Source organism: Rhineura floridana, chromosome 3, assembly GCF_030035675.1.
Source record: "Rhineura floridana isolate rRhiFlo1 chromosome 3, rRhiFlo1.hap2, whole genome shotgun sequence".
In the NCBI taxonomy this organism is placed as follows: Eukaryota; Metazoa; Chordata; class Lepidosauria; order Squamata; family Rhineuridae; genus Rhineura; species Rhineura floridana.
The window spans coordinates 217,687,029-217,710,415 of NC_084482.1; the positions used below are offsets into that span (position 1 = coordinate 217,687,029).

Sequence of the window (23,387 nt, forward strand, 5' to 3'; positions counted from 1 at the left end):
CTTGGTCTTTCAGGTCCCAATCCAACACTCTAACCACTACAGGTCTACCCTGAGATGATTAGTACTGGATACAACCCCAAGAAATCCATCCCCTATCATGCCTGAAACCTCCCCCCCTCCTATGGGGTTCACCCTCTTAATCAGGTTTTTAACCCTATACATGTTTTTAACCCTAGGATGGGCTCTAGCGACATTGGCACTGTTACACATGGCACATATGTGGCTTTGTCCTTGTGGTTTCTTACTAATTCGCTCATGCCCTTGGTTGGAATGGACCCCCCATTATAACCCCTTGGGTTAAATGAGGGCAGAGCATGACTTTCATTTTATTAAGAATGGGTTCAGGTATAATGTTAACTTGTGCCTGTGCATCTAACTGATATGTTAAACAGCCTTTCCCAACATTTGGATCCCCAGATATTGCTGAACTACAACTCCCATCAGCCCCAGCCAGCATGGCTAATTGTCTGGAATGATGGGAATTGTAGCCCAGTAACATCTGGGGACCCAAAGGTCAGGAAAAGCTGTGTTACCATAAATCCCTCTAGGATGCACACTTTAACGTGGTGAGGGGTTTTGAGAGTATTGAAGAAGCTGAGAGCAATGCCATCAGGAGTCTAGACCAAGAGACTAGATTCCAATCAGGGGCACCCAAGCCAGAAAGGTCAAAGCTGAGACACCAGACTAAGATGCATCCAAACTCAGAGGAAGGCAATGGTAAACCACCAACGAATACCTCTTACCATGAAAACCCTATGAACAGAGTATCCAAAATGCTGGATAGTGCTGGAAGATGAGACCCCCAGGTCAGAAGGCACTCACCGAGCTACTGGGGAAGAACAAAGGACAAGTACGAGTAGTGCTGTGACTAATGACGCAGCTGGGTCAAAGCCGAAAGGAAGCCCAGAGGCTGATGCGCACAGATGCAAAAGGAGAGTCTGGAGTTATACGATGCACACAATAAACCAGAACCATCATTAGAAGTTAAAATAATGAAACTGAGGTTCTCATAACTTTGGACACATAATGAGAAGACATGAGTCACTAGAAAAGATAATAATGCTGGGGAAAACGGAAGGGAGTAGAAAAAGAGGAAGGCCAAACAAGAGATGGATTGATTCCATAAAGGAAGCCACAGACCTGAACTTACAAGATCTGAACAGGGTGGTTTATAGCAGATACTGTTGGAGGTCGCTGATTCATAGGGTCGCCATAAGTTGTAATCGACTTGAAGGCACATAACAACAACAAACCATAAATCCATTTGTGTCAAGGGAAATGGAGAGGGTGGGAAAGGAGGAGGAAGGGAATGGAGGGGTGGGGATGCAGCAGACAGAGAAGTAACTGTGAGTGGAGGTGTGTCTTATTTGCCATCCTTGGGGGCTCCCTGGGAAACCCACTAAACTAAATCTGAAGTAGCTTGGGACTGGGCAAGCTCCCTCTGCCTGTCCTGTCCATAAAAACAAACCTGAAATGAAAGACTAGGATGATGTCAGCTGTTTCAGGGAATCTTCTCACGGCTGAGATTTTGGGAGTGAGCATGGCATTTTGGCCCTGGGTGAGCATGGAGTTTGAGCATGATGTGTTGGCCCTGGGTGCATAGAGTGACATCCAGGAGGCTGAGAGAGGAGTGGTGTGTCAGGAGGAGAAGGAACTGATAGCGGTTTACATTTATTAGTCATTTGTATTAACTTAACACTTGTATATGTAACATTGTGTATGATTGTAACATTTGTTGTTTCAGTTGTCCATTTTAATTTTCTGTAAACTGCTTAGGGAGATTTTTTATAGATGAAGCAGAATATAAATGGTCTAATTAAATAAATGCCCCATCAAAGGGATGTCTGGAGGGGTCCCAAGCTGTTCCCGCAGAATGGCTTGAAAAGGCCAGCAAAACCCTTGAGATAGGGGGGACTCTCTGTGCCGGAGTGGCCTGTGGGTATTTCGAGGTGATGCTGAGTTGGAGTGAGGCAGGTTTTCCTCAAATGCACTGGATCAGATATTTGGAGAAATAGCTGAGTCCTGAAATGGAGGGTGGCTGTGTACCCAATATACATTTATTTATTTATTTATTTGTTAAATTTCTATACCGCCCGACTAGCATAGCTCTCTGGGCTGTGTACAACAGAGAAATAATACAACAAAGAAATATAAATATACACAGTATATAAGTAGCCAAACAATAATAATAAACAACAAACTAATGAAAACATCTCAATAAATATACAATTAAGCAATCCCCACACACTTCACAACAGTGTCTAACAAAAATATGCTGTAGTCCAAATAACAGCAAAAATGAATCTCCAAAATTAAATCTTGACCCCCAAAACAACTAAAAAACAACTAACCCCAGTAGTCTATAGACATCCCGAGCAGCAGGTTCACGCTGGCCCCTTCAGCAGTTGCTGTTTTTGTAGCTGGAGAGAGACAGGGCCCCACCCTTCCAGGCCAGGTGGAAATTAGCCAGAAATGCAGGGAGCAGGTCTTGCAGAAACTCACACAGGTAGATGGTCTTTGGCCCCTTCAGCAGTTGCTGCTTTTGTAGCTGGAGAGGAACAGGGCCCCACCCCTCCAGGTCAGGTGGAAATTAGCCAGAAATGCAGGGAGCAGGTCTTGCAGAAACTCACACAGGTAGATGGTCTCTGGCCCCTTCAGCAGTTGCTGCTTTTATAGCTGGAGAGAGACAGGGCCCCACCCTTCCAGGCCAGGTGGAAATTAGCCAGAAATGCAGGGAGCAGGTCTTGCAGAAACTCACACAGGTAGATGGTCTCTGGCCCCTTCAGCAGTTGCTGCTTTTATAGCTGGAGAGAGACAGGGCCCCACCCTTCCAGGCCAGGTGGAAATTAGCCAGAAATGCAGGGAGCAGGTCTTGCAGAAACTCACACAGGTAGATGGTCTCTGGCCCCTTCAGCAGTTGCTGCTTTTATAGCTGGAGAGAGACAGGGCCCCACCCTTCCAGGCCAGGTGGAAATTAGCCAGAAATGCAGGGAGCAGGTCTTGCAGAAACTCACACAGGTAGATGGTCTCTGGCCCCTTCAGCAGTTGCTGCTTTTGTAGCTGGAGAGGAACAGGGCCCCACCCTTCCAGGCCAGGTGGAAATTAGCCAGAAATGCAGGGAGCAGGTCTTGCAGAAACTCACACAGGTAGATGGTCTCTGGCCCCTTCAGCAGTTGCTGCTTTTGTAGCTGGAGAGGAACAGGGCCCCACCCTTCCAGGCCAGGTGGAAATTAGCCAGAAATGCAGGGAGCATTAAGGCACATGGCTTCCCCCAAAGAATCCTTCAGTTGCTTTCCCTCCTCACAGAGCTATAATTCCCAGCATCACTCACAAACTACAGTTCCCAGGATTCTTTTTTTTTTGGTGGGGGGAGAAGCCATGTGCTTTGAATGCATAGTGGGTATGCAGCATGTGCCTGACATTCTGCCGGATTATGGCTATCCATTTGGAACAGACAACATCATGCCTGGCTCAGATGCAGAAAACTGACCTCAAAGTCTGAAGGTGCTTCCCCACGCCTTTTTTTTCCTGGTTGAAACATAGGCTTGTGCCTCTTGCATAACACACACTGTTAATGACCTCTTGTCTGTTCCCTGTTTGCTTGCCAGGGGACAGTCCATGTGCTGTTTGTGACTCAGAGTTCCTTGCAGTTCCCTTCTCCTCCCCATTGCTTCAGGGTATCCCAGCAGACACACCCCCTCAGAGCCTTGATTTCCTCTTCCTTGCAAAGTATAAAGGGACTGTTCAGCTGGTGGTGAAGGCAGAAGGAGTGCAGGGTGCAAAGAACCAGCCTTCACCTTCACTTCGCTTGTCCACCAGCTGCCCTCCAAGAGTTATGGGGAAGGGCCAGATGCTTGGGGGACCCAGCGTCTTTCTCCTGTTGCTCTTCCTCCTTCCTGGGGACACCACCACATCCACCACAGAACCGTAAGCTGCTTGCTAGAGGGGTTCTCTCCCCTTCCACTTTGTCTTCTTTCCTTCCCACAAGGGCTGTGTACACATGGTGGTTTCAAGTCGGTTTGAGGCATCCCATCTCTGCATATTTCTTTCACCATCCACACAAAGTTGTCCTCCTCTGAGGAGCAGCTCACACTTTCCTCCCATTTAATTTGGATTTTCCTGGGGTTATAACCAAAGTTGGTCCTACTCAGAGCAGACCCATTGAAGTCAATGCACATGGCTAACGTATGTTTAAGTCTACCCTTGAGTAGGACTAGCGTTAGATATAACCCCAAGAAATTCATCCTCTATTGTGCCTGAAATCTTTTTTCTTTTTCTGTGGTGACCACTCCTTTCATCAGGTTTAGGTCTCTGCATGGCTTTAACCTTATGATGGGCATTAATGACATTGGTGTAAGGATGGAATGATCTGTCAATTTCGGTTCTCTCTGTTTCTCATTTTTCTTATCCTAAATTTGGTTCTCCACATTTCTGAAGCAATTTGCAATTTTTTATAAAAAAAATCCTCATGAAAATTATTCAGCATTTTCTTGCTATTTTCTCCTCATAATACATTTTTGTATGCAGTTTTGACTAATGTACACTTTTTTTGCAATCAGTTCCTCCTAATATAATGGACTTGATAGCTTTATAGGCCCCTTCCAACTCTACTGTTCTATGAATTGAAAGTGCTCGTGTGTGCATGAGCATGAGTAAAAGCACACATGGGGAAATCAAATCTGTGCAACTCACGTGTGCATCAACGCTCTGGTGTACACAGCCTACATCTGGCTCCAGCTCATTCTTTTCCCTCAAGTGCAGCTGTGTAGAACTCTCCACACAGCTTTTTGGAGGGTGTATGTATGCATGCATTTGTTTATTAAATGCAAGTTCCGCCCTTCCTCCAAAAAGGAGATCGGGGGGGCATTGTGTGAATGCACACAACAGACATTTAACTCATAAAATCCACAGCAGCGAGATGTGGTCATGGCCATCAACCGGGCTCCCTTTGGGAGGAGGAGCGGGATATACATTTATTATATTATTATACATTTAGGAATAAATATAAATAAATAAAACGTGCATGGGATTAGGCAGATGCATGGAGGAGCAGGTTATCTGCAGCTACAAGTCATGATGCCTATGCTCTCCTTCCAAGATCAGAGGCAGCCTATCTCTGTGAAGAGTAGTTACTATGGAACCACCACCAGAGAGCGAGGTCCCCAGAGGTGTCTGGGCACTGTAGGGGACAGAAAGCTGGACTAGATGGATTTTTGCTCTAATCCAGCAGGCCCTTCTTTTGCTCATTGCACATTCAGAGTGGGTTTCCCTGCCTGAGACCAGGAGTGCTTCCAGACAGGGGATTAATATCACAACCAGGTCATTGGGAGTAGGGTTTTTTTTGTTTTTAATTTATCAAATTTTCTGTGGAAAGGATAAACCTGGATGAAATGGGAGGGGGGGAAGATGCCAGCATTTCATGGCAGCAATGTCATGTGGACTCTGCAGAAAAATTTTGACACACGGCGAGAACCAATCCCACCCCCAGCACCCGTATGGAAGCTCCCAAAGAAATTTAGACAAGCCGGCAGCCCTTTGGTGAAAAGTAAACTCGGATCTTATTTATTTATTTATTTATTTATTTATATCCTGCCCTTCCTCCCAGCAGGAGCCCAGGGCGGCAAACAAAAGCACTGAAAACTTTAAAACATCATAAAAACAAACCTTAAAATACATTAAAACAAAACATCTTTAAAAATGTGTCTTCTCAACCTTTGTGCAATGCAGGTCTTTTAAGGCAATCAACGCCCCAGTTCATATCCCACCCATGTGTTTGTTAGGATAAATTTCCACGAAAATGCTGAAGAATTTTCATGAGCATTTTTTTTTAATGCAGAATTCTGGATTTAAGAGTGACAGATCCTTCCATATCTAGCTGCAACTGACAAATACTGGTTTTGGTCAGTGGCTCCTTCTCGGCCATTGCTGTTTTGCAATTGGGGATTCAATCTCAGACTGGAAAATTCAGGTTGACCAAATAAAGCGGATTTGGTTACGTCTTGTGCAACGCATCGCTTCATGCCCCAAAACTGACTTTTTGCAATAAGAAAAGTGATGGGGAAATGTATTGGAAAGTGTGGGATAATTGCTTGAGACAACATCATATACACCTCCTGCAAACAAACTAGAACACTCAGTAAACAACCAATGTGACATAACCTGCAAACTTTGAATGCTCAATAAAGAGGCGATCTGGAAGCAACTAGTTTCAGTTTATGGGATTTAACGTTGCTATGTCAGGATTCAGGAAATGTGTACCTGTGTCCTTCATCTTATTTTTCAATGAATGGAAACTGGTATTTCAACTGGTATTATTTGATGTATTGGCAGATAGAATCCACAACACTTGCAGTTGTACCAAAATGGCAAAGATGCCCACCTTGACAATGGAAAAGTGCAAAAGACTGTAGTTTTTAGAAGATGTTTGAAGGAAAATGTTTTTGAGGGAGGCATTGCCGGCTGCTTGTGTCGTCCATTCATTTTTTAATTTTTGTCTTTTGTCTCACAGTTGCTTCTGGTTGAACAGGTGGGGCAGGTTTTGGAGCATGGTAAAAGCCTGTCCCACCTGTTTAAGTAGACGCAAATGTATGTGTCAGTGTCCACGTGACACGGAGAGACACCTCTTTCGAATTGTCATCACAAAGGTGTGGTGGGCGGGGGCATAAATAAACAAATTTCATGCCTCTAGCCACTGATCTTTGGCAATCCTACCTTGAACACGCCCAATCTTGGAAGCTAAACAGAGTCATGCCTGGTTAGTTCTTGGATGGGAGACTGCCTGGGAATACCGGGTGCTGTAGGCTTAGAGGAAGGCAATAGTAAACCACCTCTGAACACCTCTTATCATGAAAACCCCATGAATGTATCCAAAACAAGATTCATAAGTCATAATCAACTTGAAGGCATATAACAACAAGAAGCCACTGATAACTTTCCGCTGCTGTTTCTCTAGTTGCATACACATACCGTATATTTAAACCACATTTTCACCCCCAAGAATCCTGGGAACTATAGTTTACCCATCACAGAGCTACAATTACCAGCATTCTTTGGGGGGGAGGAGCACTCTTTTAATGTGCTTTAAATGTATGGTGTATACGCAGCCTCTCTCTAAATCTGAAATACCTGCCATGCTGATAGCGATGGAGAATAAGGCACAAATAACTCTGGGATGATTTACTGTCTAAGATCAATATAAAGAACATTAAAAAAGCCCCACTGGATCAGGCCAAAGGCCCTCTAGTGCAGCATTCTACTCTCACGGTAGCCAACCAAAGCTCCCAGTGGAAGCCTGCAAGCAGGACCTGAGTGCAAAAGCACTCTCCTCAGTTGCAGTTCCCAGCAAGTGGAATTTAGAGACACCCTACTTCCAACAGTGGTGGCAGAACATAACCATTGTGGCTTGTGGCCATTGATCACCTTATCATCCCTGATAAGAATTTATGTATTATCCTCTTTGAAAAGAATGTACTATTTATTTACTGTAAGAATTTTCCGTAAGTATTTTTTAGATCCAATATTCTGCGGCAAAAAATAAAAGGGAGGGTGATTTAGGTATTTGATGACTGTATATTATTTTTATGTCAAGCAGGACGCGTGTTTGGAGACTGCAATTGATGCATATTTTGTTACTCATAAAAGTTAATAGAAAATTTAGAAGAAAAGAACATACTAATAAATAGGCATAGCTTCTGCTTACACAGAGTTCTTTCTGGGGTTGGAGAGTGAAGGAAAAGCATTTGGGCAGAACTCCACCAATGGGTTCCAACTAGGGTTACCAGGTTCAGGGCCTGATCCTGATCCTGTATCTTTAGGAGAAAGCTGACTTTCTCTTCTCCTAAGGATACAGGATCAGGATCAGGCCCTGATCCTGGCAACCCTAGTTCCAAGGGTAGTAACCTCCTGTAACGAACCATGCCAAAAATCAAAGGGCAACCAAAATCCTCCATCCCTGGGCCTCTGACTGGATCCCTTTCCCCTTCCTTTCAGGCAATACTTGGTGCTGGTGCCCTTCCTGATCCACACAGAGACCTCTGAGAAGATCTGCATCCAGCTGAGCCACCTGAATGAATCAGTGACTCTGAGTGTCCTCATGGAATACGGAGCAGAGAACAGAAGCCTGTTCAGAGAAGTGGTGTCGAAGAAGGATGAGTTCAAGTGTGTCCCATTCCAGGTGAGGATTTCTCACTTACCGTTTTGGTTTCTACTCCTAATCAAGGTTACCAGATATTTTGCCCAGGAGAAACAACATTACCATGTTGCAGCACTTTCAATGACTTGGCAAACTAGCCGCTGGTCTAGTTTCTTGGTATTCACTTTACTTTTCCACCCAAAGGGATAGCAGTGCAGCTTGCAACAATTAGATTTTTTTAAAAAAATTAAAAGCTTTCGTGATTAAGGTTTGCAAGAATTCAAAACGCAGTATTGTTGCATTTTAAACCTATCTGCCATTGACCTAGGGCCTGCTTTTTAAATTCTGAATTTTGAAATGTGATGGTATTTTGGGGGTGTGTGTGTTTGTACACCACTTTATTATAAGGCACTATATAAATGTTTAAATAAATGTGCAAGGTTTCAGATTACACAGAGTTCTTTCATGGGTTAGTCAAGGGGAAAAAAATCACATTTGGGCAGAATGAGATGTTATGAGAGATGCAAGGCTGCTGATGAAAAGTCCATTCCTATGTCAAGCTCTCTTCCTCCATAATGAATCACTGAAACATTTATCCCATATTACAACATCCATGTCATGATCTTTTTCTTTTTTTTTAAAAAAAGCCCAAGGTCACATACACACCATACATTTAAAGCACTGTTATCCTACTTTAACAGTCATGGTGAATCCTGGGAACTGTAGTTTGTTAAGGGTGCTGACCTCACGGAGCTACAGCTCCCAGTACCATTAGTAAGCTACAGATCCCAGGATTCTCCATGATTGTTAAAGCATGATAACAGTGCTTTAAATGTGTGGTGTGGATGCCACGTATCCATCAGTTGTTAGCTTCAGAAATCTCAGTTGGGTAGGAGCACTTATTTCTAATGCTCAGAACCTCTCACCTGGTTATAATGAACCTGGTCTTCAAGAAGTAATTTCCATTAGAGACTCCTCCCTACTTTTAAGCCACGTACACACCAATCATAATTGTGAAAGGGAGCCCTGTCAGGCCCCTACCTCTGGGTCCCACCTCAGGCCACCACCTGCTAGGATCCCACCTCAGGGTCCTGGATTTTAATGGTTCTCTCACCAGCTCTAGCACAAATCTCGCAAGATCCTACTGCTAGGCAGCACCACCAGACACTCCCTATTTCACAATATTGCCTTGAGACTTTGCCGTAGTCTTCTTCTGGCTTATTGTTACTTTGTGTCTGGGTGCACTCACGGGCCACAACCCCCCTGTATCTTTGTGCCTATAAAGCATACAGCCCTAGGTTGCTCTGGATACCTGATGATGTTACACTATCTCTTTTTTTTTTACTAATGCATACATTTTTGCAAGCCATTTCTCCTCATATAATGCATTTTGCATGTTATTTTCACTCATGTATTCTTATTTATATTTTCTGCATACTTTCTCCCAGCATATGCATTTTTGTAAACCTTGTTTGGTTGGAGTATTGCAAAATTCAGATAAGTGCAAATTTCAAAGCATTGCTGTGTTTCAGTTCTATTGTTTTGGATAGCGTGGATTTGATAGAGTTGGCTTGAGATGTGCACAGAATCTAATTTCTCGCCCATCCCTAGACTGGATGGACAGGTCAGGTGCATAGAGTGAAGGACATAAGCACCAGTGGCCCATCTAGTCCAGCATCCTGAACTCACAGCGGTGAACCAGTTGCCCTAGTGCAAAGCCTGCAAGCAGGACCTGAGTGCAAGAGCGCTCTCCCTACATGCAATTCCCAGCAACTGGTATTCATAAGATGATAACATAAGAAGAGTCTGGCTGCTGGATCAGGCCAGTGGCCCATCTAGTCCAACATTCTGTTCTTAGAGTGGCCAGCCAGATGCCCCAATGGGAAGCCCGCGGGCAGCACCTGAGTGCAAAAGCACTCTCCCCGTGTGTGATTCCCAGCGACTGGTATTCAGAGGCATCTTGCCTCCAACAGGGGAGGTTGAAGATGACCATCATGGCCAGTGACCATTGACGGCCATAGGAATTTCATCTACTGACCAGTTGTTGCTGCTCCTGTTGTTTTTAGAAGGGCACCAGCTAACACCACGTGTTCCTTTGTCAAGCCAGAATGTACCCTGTTCTAAAGAGAATCTTGTTCTTCCGTTTAAAAGTCCCATTTTGTATGATTTATTTGATTGATTTATTTAAAAGGTGGGGCAAACCAGAGCTTATTGTAGGATGACCCATTTACAGGTTTCACCTTGGCTATGTGCCTGTTTGTGGGCATGGGGAGGTCACATTTTTTCAGCAATAGCAAGGTGTCTTTTGAGTGCAGGGAACATCAGAAACTGCCTTTTATCACATCAGACCATCTCGCTCAGTACTGCCTACTCTGACTGATAGCATAGCAAAGATTTCAGGATTCTTGCTCTCTACCCCCTCCCACAGACACACACCGTGGCCGCCATTAATAGACTGCCAGTGAGTGGGGCAAACACATTTGAATAGTTAGCAGTGACCAGTTAGAAGCTGCGCACCACCAGAAGTGACCTCATGTCTGCTATTCTCCTCTTTCCCCTCCTTCCAGCTTCCAAGATGGGATGGCTCTACGGGCTCCTCAGAGGTTTATCTCACAGCGGAGGTGAAGGGAGCGACACTGAAGTTCTGGAGCCGGAAAAGGGTGCTGGTTGTGAACCAGGAGAGCCTGACCTTTGTCCAGACAGGCAAGCCCATCTACAAGCCAGGAGATACAGGTAAGCGAGGCGCTTTGGTGCAGAAAGAATCCACTGCAAAATCCTGAACCACCTTTTCAAAGAATGCAGGGCACCTTTTATTTGCCGCTTGTTCCTCCCTAGAGCTGGAGGTTTCCTTGTTGACCCTCTTAGATCTGAGGGTGGTTTCTGAGGGAAGGACTCTAGCTCAGTGGCAGACGATCTGCTTTGCATAACGAAAGCCCCGAGTTCATTTCCCCCCAGTTCTGGGTAGAGCTGAGAATGTCCCTTGCTTGAAAACCTGGAGAGCCTCTGCCAGTCAGTGTCAGCAATACTGAGCTATAATGGACCAGTGGTCTGGACTCAGCACAAGGCGGCTTCCCATGTTCATGTCGGTGAGAAGTCCTGAGTCAGTCCGAGTGGTTAGAGGCAACAGGACGAGGTCTCTAAGGGCACTTCCAGACTACTGTTATTTCTGAGTGGGATTGTGTCACGTACCAGCAAGTTCAGGTTGTGCAATGACAGCTGATTGGGAAGTCTTGCACAAGCAAACCTGCTTCCTACAAAGATTTCCCAGATGGGCCTCTGCAACACAGAGGATAACAGATCTTGCTCTGATGCAACAATCATGCTATCTCCCTGCAAACAAATCGGAAGGGATGCTCATTAGACAAATAGCCAACATTGGCCAATCTTCCTGCAGGCAAATCAGGACGAATGCTCAATCAGCAAGTTGTCTGGAAGCACCTAAAAATGGGTCCCTTTCTTCACCTGCTACCTTGAATATTCCTGTGTGTGTGTGCTAGGGATGGCAGGGGTTGACCACGGGACCTTCTGCGTGCAAAACATGTGCTGTGCAACTCACCCAGGGCACACAGAGCTGCAAAGTCACATGATCATACTTTTTTTCCCTCTTCCTCTTTCAGTTCAGTTTCGTGTTGTCTCTCTGACCACTGATTTCCGACCCATCCATGAGCAGGTGAGTTTTCCCAATGCCAAAGTGTCTAGGCAAATTATGCAGCTAGGTGATGAGAGGGTAGCACCCATTTATTTAATTATTTAATCATTAAAGCATCAGTTCACACTAATTAGGGCACTGTGTGCTAGGAGTTAAATCCTGTAATATAGCTCAGGAGTTAAATTCTAGGGGTGGAAAGCCTGTAGAAACCTTGCTTTCAGCTTTACTCTAGCAGGAAGTCTTGAGGGGCCACAATAAACAAGAAAACTAGACTACATTCCAATTTTGGAGATGGAGTAAAAATAAAACCCCAGTAACATATAGTTCCACACAATACCGATCTAGCTAGTGGGAGAATCAGAGTTTAACAGGTAGGCTTAGCTGTTAAAAACAAGCTCAATTTTCCTAGGTTAAAAAGGTTAGGAGGTTTTTTTAGGTGAAAAAAGACAGAGCTGAAAGTTTCAGCTTTCAGATCAGTTGAAACTCACCAAAAATATGAGTCCAGTTTATCAATGCTAGAGTGTAACTATAGGGTAACTTGCACTTTAAAAGTTTTTTTTCCAGTTCTATATATAAAAAAGTAAAAGCTAGTTTTCTTTTCTTTAAAAGTTTTAAACTAAAAATCTTCCATAGGAAAGAAGGAGTCTTCCACAGGGAGTTAGTCCCAATGGAGCCTGGAGGGCTCCCTGGTTTTCTAGGAAGCTCCAAGCTATGAAATGGGTTGCATGAAGGCTAGGGCACAAATTGCATAAGATTCAATGCGAAGTGGATCAAAAGCACATGAGCTCATAGTCATGCCTAAGACATGGCAGCAAAGAAGACTTAATTTGCTGTCCCCATGGCATCCTCAAGTAGCCAGCCAGCAGAACATTTCCATGTGGTGAGGAGACACCTATCTCCAGGAACAGAATGTTGGAACCAGTGGAAGCCTGCTGCGGAAAGTTTGTCAGGCCCTTCGGGGATAAAATCACTCATCTTTATGTTGAGTTGAATGTTACCATTACTGCAGAGCCAGGTGAGGTGTCTGACCCAACATCTTGCCCAGTCCTGTGGTATTGGCTTCAGCTGATGAAGTCTGAGGATGTAGATAAGGTGCTTGCAGCAGTTTGGCCCACAGTATGTGCCCTCAACCCCTCTCCATCATGGCTAGTTTGAACTAGCCAAGGGGGAGGGGATGGATGGGCAGGTCCAGGGGGTGGTTAACTTATCTTTGCACAGAGGGTGGGGTTGCTGCTGCCTTGAATGAAGTGGTCATGCAGCCGCTCCTAAAGAAGCTTTCCCTGGACCCTGAGGTACTTTACAATGACCCTCCAGTCACTAATACCCCCTTCTGGGGTAAGGCGCTTGAGAGAGTGCTAGCAATCCAGGTGCAAACATTCTTGGAAGAAACTGACTATCTTGACCCATTTCAGTCTGGATTCATGCCTCGTTTTGGGGACAGACTCAGCCTTGGATAGAATCAGCCTCTGTCTTCAGAGAGGGTCAGGGGGAATGTGACGTGTTGCTCTTGCCTGATCTCTCAATATATTTTGTTGCCATTGGCCATGGTATCCCCCTGGGCCATCTCCATGAGCTGTGAGTCAGTGGCACTGTTGCAATGGTTCTGCTCCTACCGATGAGCCCGTTTTCAGAGATTAGCATCAAGGATTATATGTTTGCCCCTTGGCTTTTGTGCCCTTGGGTGCCACAGAGCTCTATTCTATTGCCAATGCTGTTTAATATCTGTTGGTTCTATTTCTAGCAGAGTATAATTGGCAAAATAAGATTGAGAATTAACCAGCCCATCCCCTCCCCTCACACAGACTAGCTTAGCAAAAGGAACAGGGTCTTCTTTAGTTAAAAAACAGAGTATAAAAATAGTCTTTACACACAATCTTTCATGCGTCCCCATACAGGTGGCACGGGACTAATTAACCCACCTGTGCCTGCCACCTACCTCTTGTGAATGACGTGCACGCGTAGCGCTCATGCCTGCCATCAACCCAGATGGCAGCAGGGGGGCCAGCTCCTTAGAGAAGCCCCTGCCACCATCTTGGGTGATGGCAGGCATACGCACACAGCATTCAAAATGACAGGAGAGGCAGGTGGGGTGTGTATACAAGCTTACTGAAGCCCGCACTGTCTGTATTGGGGGCTGTGCTTGGGAGCTCCTTCTCTGACCCTGCTGCAGATCATGGAACAACAGTGCCATCCTCCCACCCTAAGGAGGGGCTTTTCAGGGACCCCTCTGTGCTGTAGGGGCCCTCAACCAGGGCCCAACCTGGCTGCCCTCTGGCACCAGTCTATGGATCCCCCAAACCTCTGTTTTATTTGCTTTTATGTTGTTGTCGTATTGGTTTTAGGTTCTATTTGTTGTTTTAATGGATATTGTTTTCATATTGCACATAGTGTACCCCGCTGAGAGATTTTTGAAATGTTATGAGGTTTAGAAGTGCTTTTAAACGAATAAAGGAAAATAAATCACTCGTATGTGGGGGTGGCAGTTGGGGGAGGAGGATTTGCCTTCAAGTAGTTTCTCATTCATTGTTGTCTCTGGTATTTCCCCCCCCTCTTTTATTTTTTTGCTTTCACAGATTCCTGTAATTTACATCCAGGTAAGTAGCCAATTCTCCTTTACATCTTGACAAATAACCTGTAGCAGATGTGGGGAACCACTGGTCCTCCAGATGTTGCTGAACAACTCCCATCCTCCTTGCCATTGCCCATGTTTGCTAGGTAGGGCTGATGGGAGTTGTAGTTCAGCAAGATCTGGAGAGCCAAAGGTTCTCCACACCTGACCAATAGTTAATGTGGTTGTTGCCTACTGAGAGCATCTTTGCTAGTGTTCATGGCATTAAAGAGATCTCATTTCATAGCTGTAACATACGAGGCCACTCACATCTCCTGCAGTATTCATGTTGCTTTCAGATGAAGGAGGCCCTAACCAGTGTTACTTTTCATTATTATTTGTATTATCAGGATTAGTATTTAATTTATATTCCAAATGGGGTTGCCAGGTTCATGGCCTAAGACTGATCCTGTATCTTTAGGAGAAGAGAATGTCAGCCACGTGCAGGTGTTCTTGCAACTCTGTAATGGGAAAAACCACAAGGTGGAATTCTCCCTTCCCCCTGCACAACTTTTAAAGATACAGAAGACCTGTGGGAGGCTGGGCCTGGCAACCAAGAGGTCTTCTGTATCTTTAAAGGTTGTGCAGGGGGAAGGGAGAATTCCACCTTGTGGTTTTTCCCATTACAGCGTTGCAAGAACACCTGCACTTGGCTGACTTTCTCTTCTCCTAAAGATACAGGATCAGTCTCAGGCCATGAACCTGGCAACCCTAATGCTAAATGTTTCTGTGAAGCTCGTCAGGTGCTTAATCCTTTAATGAAATTTTAATTCATCAACTACTACTACTGCATTTTGGGGGCAAATGACATCTCTGCTTCCATGCAGTGCTCAAACTATCGAGTTGCTCCTTTGACAGCCCAATCAGAAATTTTATGGTTTATTGATAGACTGTGTTTTGGTCCAAAGCCCCCCCCCCAGGTAATAAATAACATATTAATGCAGAAGTACAATACCACCAGCCAATCAATCAAAACATATCGAAGAGCAAAATCACCAAATATCCACCAACCACACTGGATATCAGAGCTTGGAAAAGTTACTTTTTTGAACTACAACTTCCATCAGCCTAATCCAGTGGCCATGCTGGCTGGGGCTGATGGGAGTTGTAGTTCAAAAACGTAACTTTTCCAAGCTCTGCTGGATATACACTGCTGAGCTGCATTCAGGCTCTCACCACAGACACAGCTCCCCAGCATTCCACCTCTGAGGCCAGGATAACTCATATCCTTCTTTCCCCTCCCTGGCTGTTCCAGTCTTTCACCTAGAAGTAAAGCCATACAACAGCCAATCGCCAGAAGTGCCCTCACCCTCACCACACTCCAAAGGACATACCCAAAGGGATGACGACCCTTTTGTGTCACCCCTTCAGGGGGCTCTCATGGGGATGGCTTGCAGGCAGCAACCCGACACCACTGGTGGTTTCCAAATTGTTTTTCTTTGACAACAGGGGGTCAAGATTTGTTTTACTTTAGAGGGGTGGGGGTCCCAAGAGGGAAGAGGAGTGTGGTTTCAGGAGGACAGCAAGGGGGCAAGAGGCCCAGGGATAGCCTGTGCCCAAGGTCCACAACAAACTGGATCTGGCCTTGGTGGTCCAACCAGCAGTGGATCACGTTCCCCACTAGAGTCCGTTCCCCAGTGGCTGCATAGCAGTCAATGACATCCACATTTTTATCTCGTCCTGGGTTTGACTTCCAGTGCATCGGCCTTCAATTATCTTGAGCAAAGAGGCATTTTGATACAATACAAACAGAATGGAAAAAGTGGGGGGAATTAACCATTAACTCTGACAACAGTCCTACGCAGAGTGACTTGCCAGCAAGTTCAGTTTAAGTCAATAAGGCCTCGAAGTACAAATGCTTACCATTTGTGCTGAATGTAAAATAAATAAATAAAATAAAGAAGGATTTCTATCCCCCCCAAAAATCCCCATTGAATGAGTGTGTTGAGGTGAAATAAAAAAATTGAGTCCTGGACAGAATCTGCTGGGCCTCAGAAGGTATCAAAGAGGAGAAAAGCCACACAAATTATTTGTGATTTCTTTAAAGTACATAATTAAAATGCCCCTTAGGATAAGTCATTTGGCTTCCTAAACTGTTGCTGGCCTTCAGGTCCTGCGTCTCCAGCCAGTCCCTGCCTCCCGCCATATAGCTACTGAACATACATGTAATTAAAAACTGTTGGCAGCATAAAGTGCATTCTGCGTAACTGTGTGAACCCAGGTTTTGAAGGCATCTTCCTCATGCCATTCATCATTAGGGATGGAAAGGTCTGTCAGTTTCGGGGTTCTCTTGTTGTTATGTGCCTTCAAGTCAATTTCGACTTATGGTGACCCTATGAATCAGTGACCTCCAATAGCATCTGTCATGAACCTGTTCAGATCTTGTAAGTTCAGGTCTGTGGCTTCCTTGATGGAATCAATCGATCTCTTGTTTGGTCTTCCTCTTTTTCTACTCCCTTCTCTTTTTCTGTATTGTCTTTTTTTAGTGAATCATGTCTTCTCATCATGCGTCCAAAGTATGATAACTTCAGTTTCATCATTTTAGCTTCTAGTGATAGTTCTGGTTTAATTTGTTCTAACACCCAAATATTTGTCTTTTTTGCAGTCCATGATATGCTCAAAGCTCTCCTTCAACACCACATGTCAAAGGAGTTGATTTTTCTCTTATAGGGTTCTCTTAGTTTCCCATTTTCCCTCTCTTAGTTTCCCATTTTCCCTCTCTTAGTTTCCCATTTTCCCAATCTTAAATGCAGTTCTCCACATTCCTGCAGCAATTTCTTTTTTTTTTTTTAAATCCTCATGAAAATTCTTCAGCGTTAGAGGGCATCTTTCCCCTAACAATCGCATCTTTGTAATGCGATCAACTAAAGTGCGCATTTTGCAAGCCATTTCTCCTAAAAGGAATGACGTCTTTGTTTACTATTTTCACTGATATATGTACATTCGTACGCCCGCTTTCCTCTCATAGGTGCATTTTTGAAAACATTGTTCGGTCGGAGAGCGGCGTCGCAACATTTGGATGAGTGCATGTTTCAAAGCAACCCTATGCTTTGGTTCTCATATTGATTTGGAAAGTGAAAATTTTGAAAGATTCGGCTTTAAATGAGAGATAGTTTCACATCGTTAAAGCCATGCAAATGTCGTGTCTCCTTCACTGTGCCGCTGCAATGTAATTCACCACCACAATCTTGTCATTCTTTGTCTGTTTCAAGAAGGCCCCTCCGCACCATACTGGCGCCTGAATGAATGCCCAGCTCCTTCTCTCTATCCCCCTTTTAAGCACCTGTTCTAGTCTCCTAATTTAATTTTGCCACCTTTACCTGGGACTGGTGCCTATGGTTCCCCCCTCTCTTTACTGACTCATCCCTCCTTCCCCCTCGCACCTCCCGCACCTTCCTGCTCAGACTCCATTTTGCAACATTTTCCTGGGACTGATTTCCTCTCTCTCCACCCCCCTGACCCGCCGCTGAAGCAATCAACAACCCCCAGCAGCATCGGCCTTTCCTTAAAGGCTCAACCGGCTAGGGATTTATTTATTTATGAAAGAGTTCAGGGAGGCAGAAGGACTGGACAAGAGCAGCTTGCACATGCTCCTGATTTAGCATTCACTGGGAAAGGGTCTGTAGCTCAGTGCTTAGAGCACCTGCTTTGCATGCAGAAGGTCCCAGGTTCAATCCCCGGCATCTCAAGGTAGGGCTGGGAAAAAAACTCCCTGCCTGAAACCCTGGAGAGCCACTGCCAATCAGTGTTGACAATACTGAGCTAGATACTCTGATGCTCTGATGTGGTATTAGGTACTTTCCTATGTTCCAGCAATGGTTGCTTCTCCAGTCTCCAGGACTGGCCTCAGGAGGTTCCCAGAGTTGGAGGCTGATTCCAAGAGACTCCAGGCCAAACCTGGAGGGCTGGCAACCCTACTCTTTGGGCGCAAATTTGTTTCCATGGTTCCTTAAATAGACCTTCTGCCTGTTGCCATCCCTAGTGAAGATTAGAGAAGCCCCCTATTTAGAGGGTTTGAACACTTATCACAGTACCGACACCTAGACCGTGTTGTCGATCCTGTAAGATTTTGCAGAAGCCACAGAGTCTGCTGGCCACTGAAATTTCTTTCTTTCTTTAAAATATTTCTATCCCGCTCTTCTACCCTACAATGGGGCACTCAGAGGTGGTTTACAATAAAATCACACACATACATAGTAAAACTACACACAATAAAAACACAAAACATTAGAGTAAATTAAAATACAATTTAAAATACCTAAAATACCATTTAAAATACCTAAAATATAATATTACAATATATATATATATGCACTCAACATTACCTTCTTTGGGGCTGGCAATAGCAGCATCAGGTTATACTGAGTGGTTTGTGTGACACCCTGTGTTATCCTGTGGCTTCCAGGACCCCAACAGGAGCCGCCTGATACAGTGGCTTGAGGTGGAGCTGGTGACGGGCTTAATCCGGCTCAACTTTAATCTCTCCGAGGAGCCCTCCCTGGGAACCTATAAAGTGATGGTGCAAAAAGCCTCCGGGAAGAAAGTGGAACATCCCTTTGAAGTGCAGGAATATGGTGAGGAAGGAATGAGAGGTGCCCCGGTGTGCATGCATGCTGGGGAATTAGCAGAAGGGGCTGTTTGGGGATGTATTTGCTATTGCATTTATCTTTGCTGTTGTCTTGTGGTTTTTGCACGTGATTGAAAGGAAGGTGGGATATAAACACCATCAATAGCATAAGAGTGTCCGCAATGCCATGGGGACAGGGTCCCTAGCAGAGCCTTTTAATCCAACTTTTCCAAGTACCCCTTGGGAATAGCTTGTGTGCACAGCAGTTGACTGGCTCCAAGGACTTTGGGGTCCTTGCAAATTAAATTAAATGTAAATTAGGAGATCTGGGCTGCCATTCTTAACAAGGGCAGATCCACACCATCCACAGAAGGCGTGTCCAACGCACATTTAAAGCATGTGACTTCCCCCCCAGCCCCAGAAGAATCTTAGGAACTGTGGTTTCCCTCTCACACAACTCACAACTTCCCAGCACCCTTAACAAACTACAGTTCCCAGGATTCTTTGAGCAGCGGAGGAGGGGGAGGAATGTGCTTTAATGGTCTGACACGTATGTTGCTAAGTTTCAGGGTCTTAGTGCCTGCAGATTCAGCAAAAATGACTTTCCTTTCTCTGGGCATTCCTTCCCTTTCTGCAGTGTTGCCCAAATTCGAGGTTTTGGTGAAGGCGCCCGAGATCATAACGATTCTGGCTGAGGAATTCAAAGTGACTGTCTGTGGCATGTAAGTGAGACCACAGGCCTGGGTTTCCCTCCTTGAAATGTGGGACCAGAGAACAGAGAGCGTTGAGGGCACTGGGAATGCCAGCTGACCTCCCCTACTCACACTTTCTCCTCCTTCCTGCCCCCTTTCCCACCAACCTCTGGCTGTGGGGCATGGTAGCAGCATTAACCTACATTTTGAGGAGCTGCCTTAAAGCTGTGTACACACCAGAGATGGAAAGATCTGACCATTTCCAGTCTCAGCATCTAATTTTTCCAAGCTTAAACTCACTTCTCCACATTTCTGCAGCAATTTGTAAATATCTTTTTTTTAAAATAAAAAAGCTCCTGCTGAAAATTCTCCATCATTTTAGTACAAAACATTTTGGTTGACAGTTTTGACTAGTGTACACATAAGGACATAATAGCCTGCTGGATCAGGCCAGTGGCCCATCTTTTTCTGAATCCTGTTCGCACAGTGGCCAACTATATGCCTGTAGGAAGATTGAAAGCAAGAGCTGAGCGTGCCTGTGCCTGCTTTTGAGACGGGCTCCTGCCTCAAAAGAAGCTTATTCAGATATATCAGTCAGTTTTTTCTTTTTTTTTGACTGATTAAACTTCTCCCGGGTAGGGAGAAACGAAGAGATTAACCTCAAAGCCTATTTTTGTTGGGACGACCAGATCTCATTAATTTATGGGACGAGGTCCAGCCGACGAAGGTGGGACGGATTTTCAACAGCAAGCTCTATCTGATAAAGCGAACGTTTATCTTATCTTCTAAGAGAGAACGCACTAACAGGCAAGCACCCTTCTTTCTATATTTTTCTTTTACTTGACTTAAATTGTTGCTGTTTAAAAGAGATTTGCCAGATTGATCGGTTTTTGACATCTCACTGGGGAGCCATAACTTCTCTCTGCTACGCACTAATTAATAGCTTATCTCTGTTTTTGTTGCAAAAAGCGGTCCTGGATTTGCATTCTAAAGATATACACAGAAGAGGGATTTCTATTCCAGATTTTTATTTTGAAGAATATTATATTGTCTGAGACTACTCTCTTTTTGGTCTATTTTATTTTGACGAATCTATTTTCTGACGACTGCCATTAATTGTTTCGATCCTGGGAACTGTATTTTGTTTACTTAACTATGGAGAGATAAGGCTGTCTGCTCTGTTTATACTGTGATGTCACCAAGTTTGGAGTATTAACCCAATTGTTGCTGAAATAAGAAGTGGTTTTCCTATATTTTTCTTTTAAAATGGCAATTAAGAAAGTGGCTGAGAATCTGGAAATAACTATGTTTCAGAAAATAATGGATGAGATTGAGATAACGAAACAAAACCTGCGACAGGGTTGTAAGGAGTTGAAAATTGAATTGAGTAAAATGACGCAGGAGATTAAAGATATAGGGGTCCCTGTGAGAGAGGTGACCCTGGAAGGGGTCCCTGTGAGAGAGGAGACCCCGGAGATTGGAACAAACGTGGAACAGGAAAAAGATTTGGAGTCTATGGACTTTAGAAATAAAATCTATTGTTTGGAGACACAGGAGATTAAAGACATAGGGGTCCTTGTGAGAGAGGAGACCCTGGAGACTGGAACAGGGGTCCCTGTGAGAGAGGAGACCCTGGAGACTGGAACAGGGGTCCCTGTGAGAGAGGAGACCCCGGAGATTGGAACCAACGTGGAACAGGAACAAGATTTGGAGTCTATGGACTTTAGAAATAAAATCTATTGTTTGGAACTCAATGTTATCTCTGAAGAAATTAATGAAGATTCTAGAGATAAAGTTATCAATGGCATGGATAATCTTCTGGACTGGAATGACGTGATGGAGCCCAATATAGAGAAAATCTATGGAATTAACTGCAGCCATGTGACAATGGAAAAACTTTCAAGAGATGACCCAGTGTATTTTGAAAAAAAGAACAGAGATATGATTTTACAGCAGTATTTCAGCAACCTATTTAGAATGGATGGCAAGAAAATATTTGGGATAGAGGTAATTCCCATCAGACTCTTACTATATGACTATGGCTTTGACAGCAAGATTATTATGGAATACTGATAATGGAAGATTGGATACTGAAATTACTGGACTTAACAAGACTACTGAAGATGGAAGATGGAAAATGGAACTAATAGGGATAATCGAACAATGGCTACTGAAACTACTGAACCTAACAGATTCTGATGTGATGGATTAATTGAAATGTTTATTTTGACTATGGTTATGACAATAAGATTATTATAATTAGTAATGAGATGGATTAATCGATATGCTTATCTGGAAAAAAAAAAATTGGTAGATATATTTCTTAAAGAATTGAAACCTCTCTTTGACTTTTTGTGGAAAGAATAAAGTAATGTTTATGAGATTTGATGATTAAGTAAGATAACTATTGGAGGAAAGTGATTTTATAATATGACTTAAGAGACAGGATTGTTATATATTATAGACTTATAACTGATCTGATCTTTGACAAATGGGAAGTCAATATTTTACTCTTTATTTTTTATTTTTATTTTTATTTTTATTTATTTTTTTTTTTTGTTTAACTATTTTTGATTTTGTTTTTTGTCCTTGAATGTTTTATGATTTCGTCTTGTATGTTTTATGAAAATTTGAATAAAAATTATTGAAAAAAAAAAGAAAGCAAGAGCTGAGCGCAAAGAGCACTCCCCCCTCCTGCGGCTTCTGGCAACTGGTTTTGAGAAGCATACTGCCGCTGACCATGGAGGCAGTGCGCAGCCATCATGGCTAGCAGCCACGGAGAGCCTTTTCCTCCATGCATTTGTCTAACCCTCTTTTAAAGCCATCCAAGTTTGTGGCCATCGCTGCCTCTTGTAGGAGTGAGTTCCATAGTTTAACTCTGTGCTGTGTGAAGAAGTGCTTTCTTCTGTCTGTCCTGAATCTTCCAACATTCAGCTTCGTTTGACGTCCACAAGTTCTAGGGTTAGGAGAGAGGGAGAAAACTTTTTCCTTATCCACATACTTCATGCCAGGCCTACTTTTACACACTTCTGTCATCATTTTGTACGCTTCTCTCATGTCGCCTCTTCCTCGCCTTTTTTTTTTCTAAACTAAACTTTTTGCAAACAATTTCTCCTCATGTAATGCATTTTTGCAGGCAGAGCTTGGAAAAGTTCCTTTTTTGAACTACAGCTCCCATCAGCCCCAGCCAGTGGCCATGCTGGCTGGGGCTGATGGGAGTTGTAGTTAAAAAAAGGAACTTTTCCAAGCTCTGTATTTTTGCATGTCATTTTCACTCACATGTTCATTTTTATGCACGCTTTCCCTTAACATATGCAAAACCTGGAAGTCGCTCCCACAAGAGGCAGTGATGGCCACCAAGCTGGATGGCTTTAAAAGAGGATTAGGCAAATTCATGGAGGAAAAGGCTATCAGCGGTTACTAGCCGGGATGGCTGGGCTCTGCCTCCATAGTCAGAGGTAGTGTGTGTTTCTGAATCAGAGCTTGGAAATGTTACTTTTTGGAACTACAACTCCCATCAGCCCAATCCAGTGACCATGCTGGCTGGGGCTGATGGGAGAAGTAACTTTTCCAAGCTCTGTTCTGAATACCAGTTGCTGAAAACCGCAGGAGAGGAGAGTGCTCTTGCACTCAGTCCTGCTTGTGGGTGTCCTATAGGCGTCTGCTTGGCTACAGCAAGAACAGGATGCTGGACTAGATGGCCTTTGGTGTGATCCACCAGGCCCCTTTTAAGTTCTTAT

The 23,387-nt window shown here is 44.2% G+C and overlaps 1 protein-coding gene across 2 annotated transcripts in view; it reads left to right on the forward strand.

Annotated features, from left to right (window-relative positions):
- Positions 1-3,743: 3,743 nt before the first annotated feature.
- LOC133381650 (alpha-2-macroglobulin-like) overlaps positions 3,744-23,387 on the forward strand; it is a 93,876-nt gene continuing 74,232 nt past the window's right edge. For both annotated transcript variants that reach the window (XM_061620994.1, XM_061620995.1), the window contains exons 1-7: positions 3,744-3,927; positions 7,990-8,173; positions 10,699-10,864; positions 11,749-11,801; positions 14,354-14,374; positions 18,794-18,962; positions 19,593-19,677. In XM_061620994.1, coding sequence (XP_061476978.1) covers positions 3,836-3,927; positions 7,990-8,173; positions 10,699-10,864; positions 11,749-11,801; positions 14,354-14,374; positions 18,794-18,962; positions 19,593-19,677 — 770 coding nt within the window. In that variant the 5' untranslated portion in view covers positions 3,744-3,835. The remainder of the gene's footprint in view (positions 3,928-7,989; positions 8,174-10,698; positions 10,865-11,748; positions 11,802-14,353; positions 14,375-18,793; positions 18,963-19,592; positions 19,678-23,387) is intronic.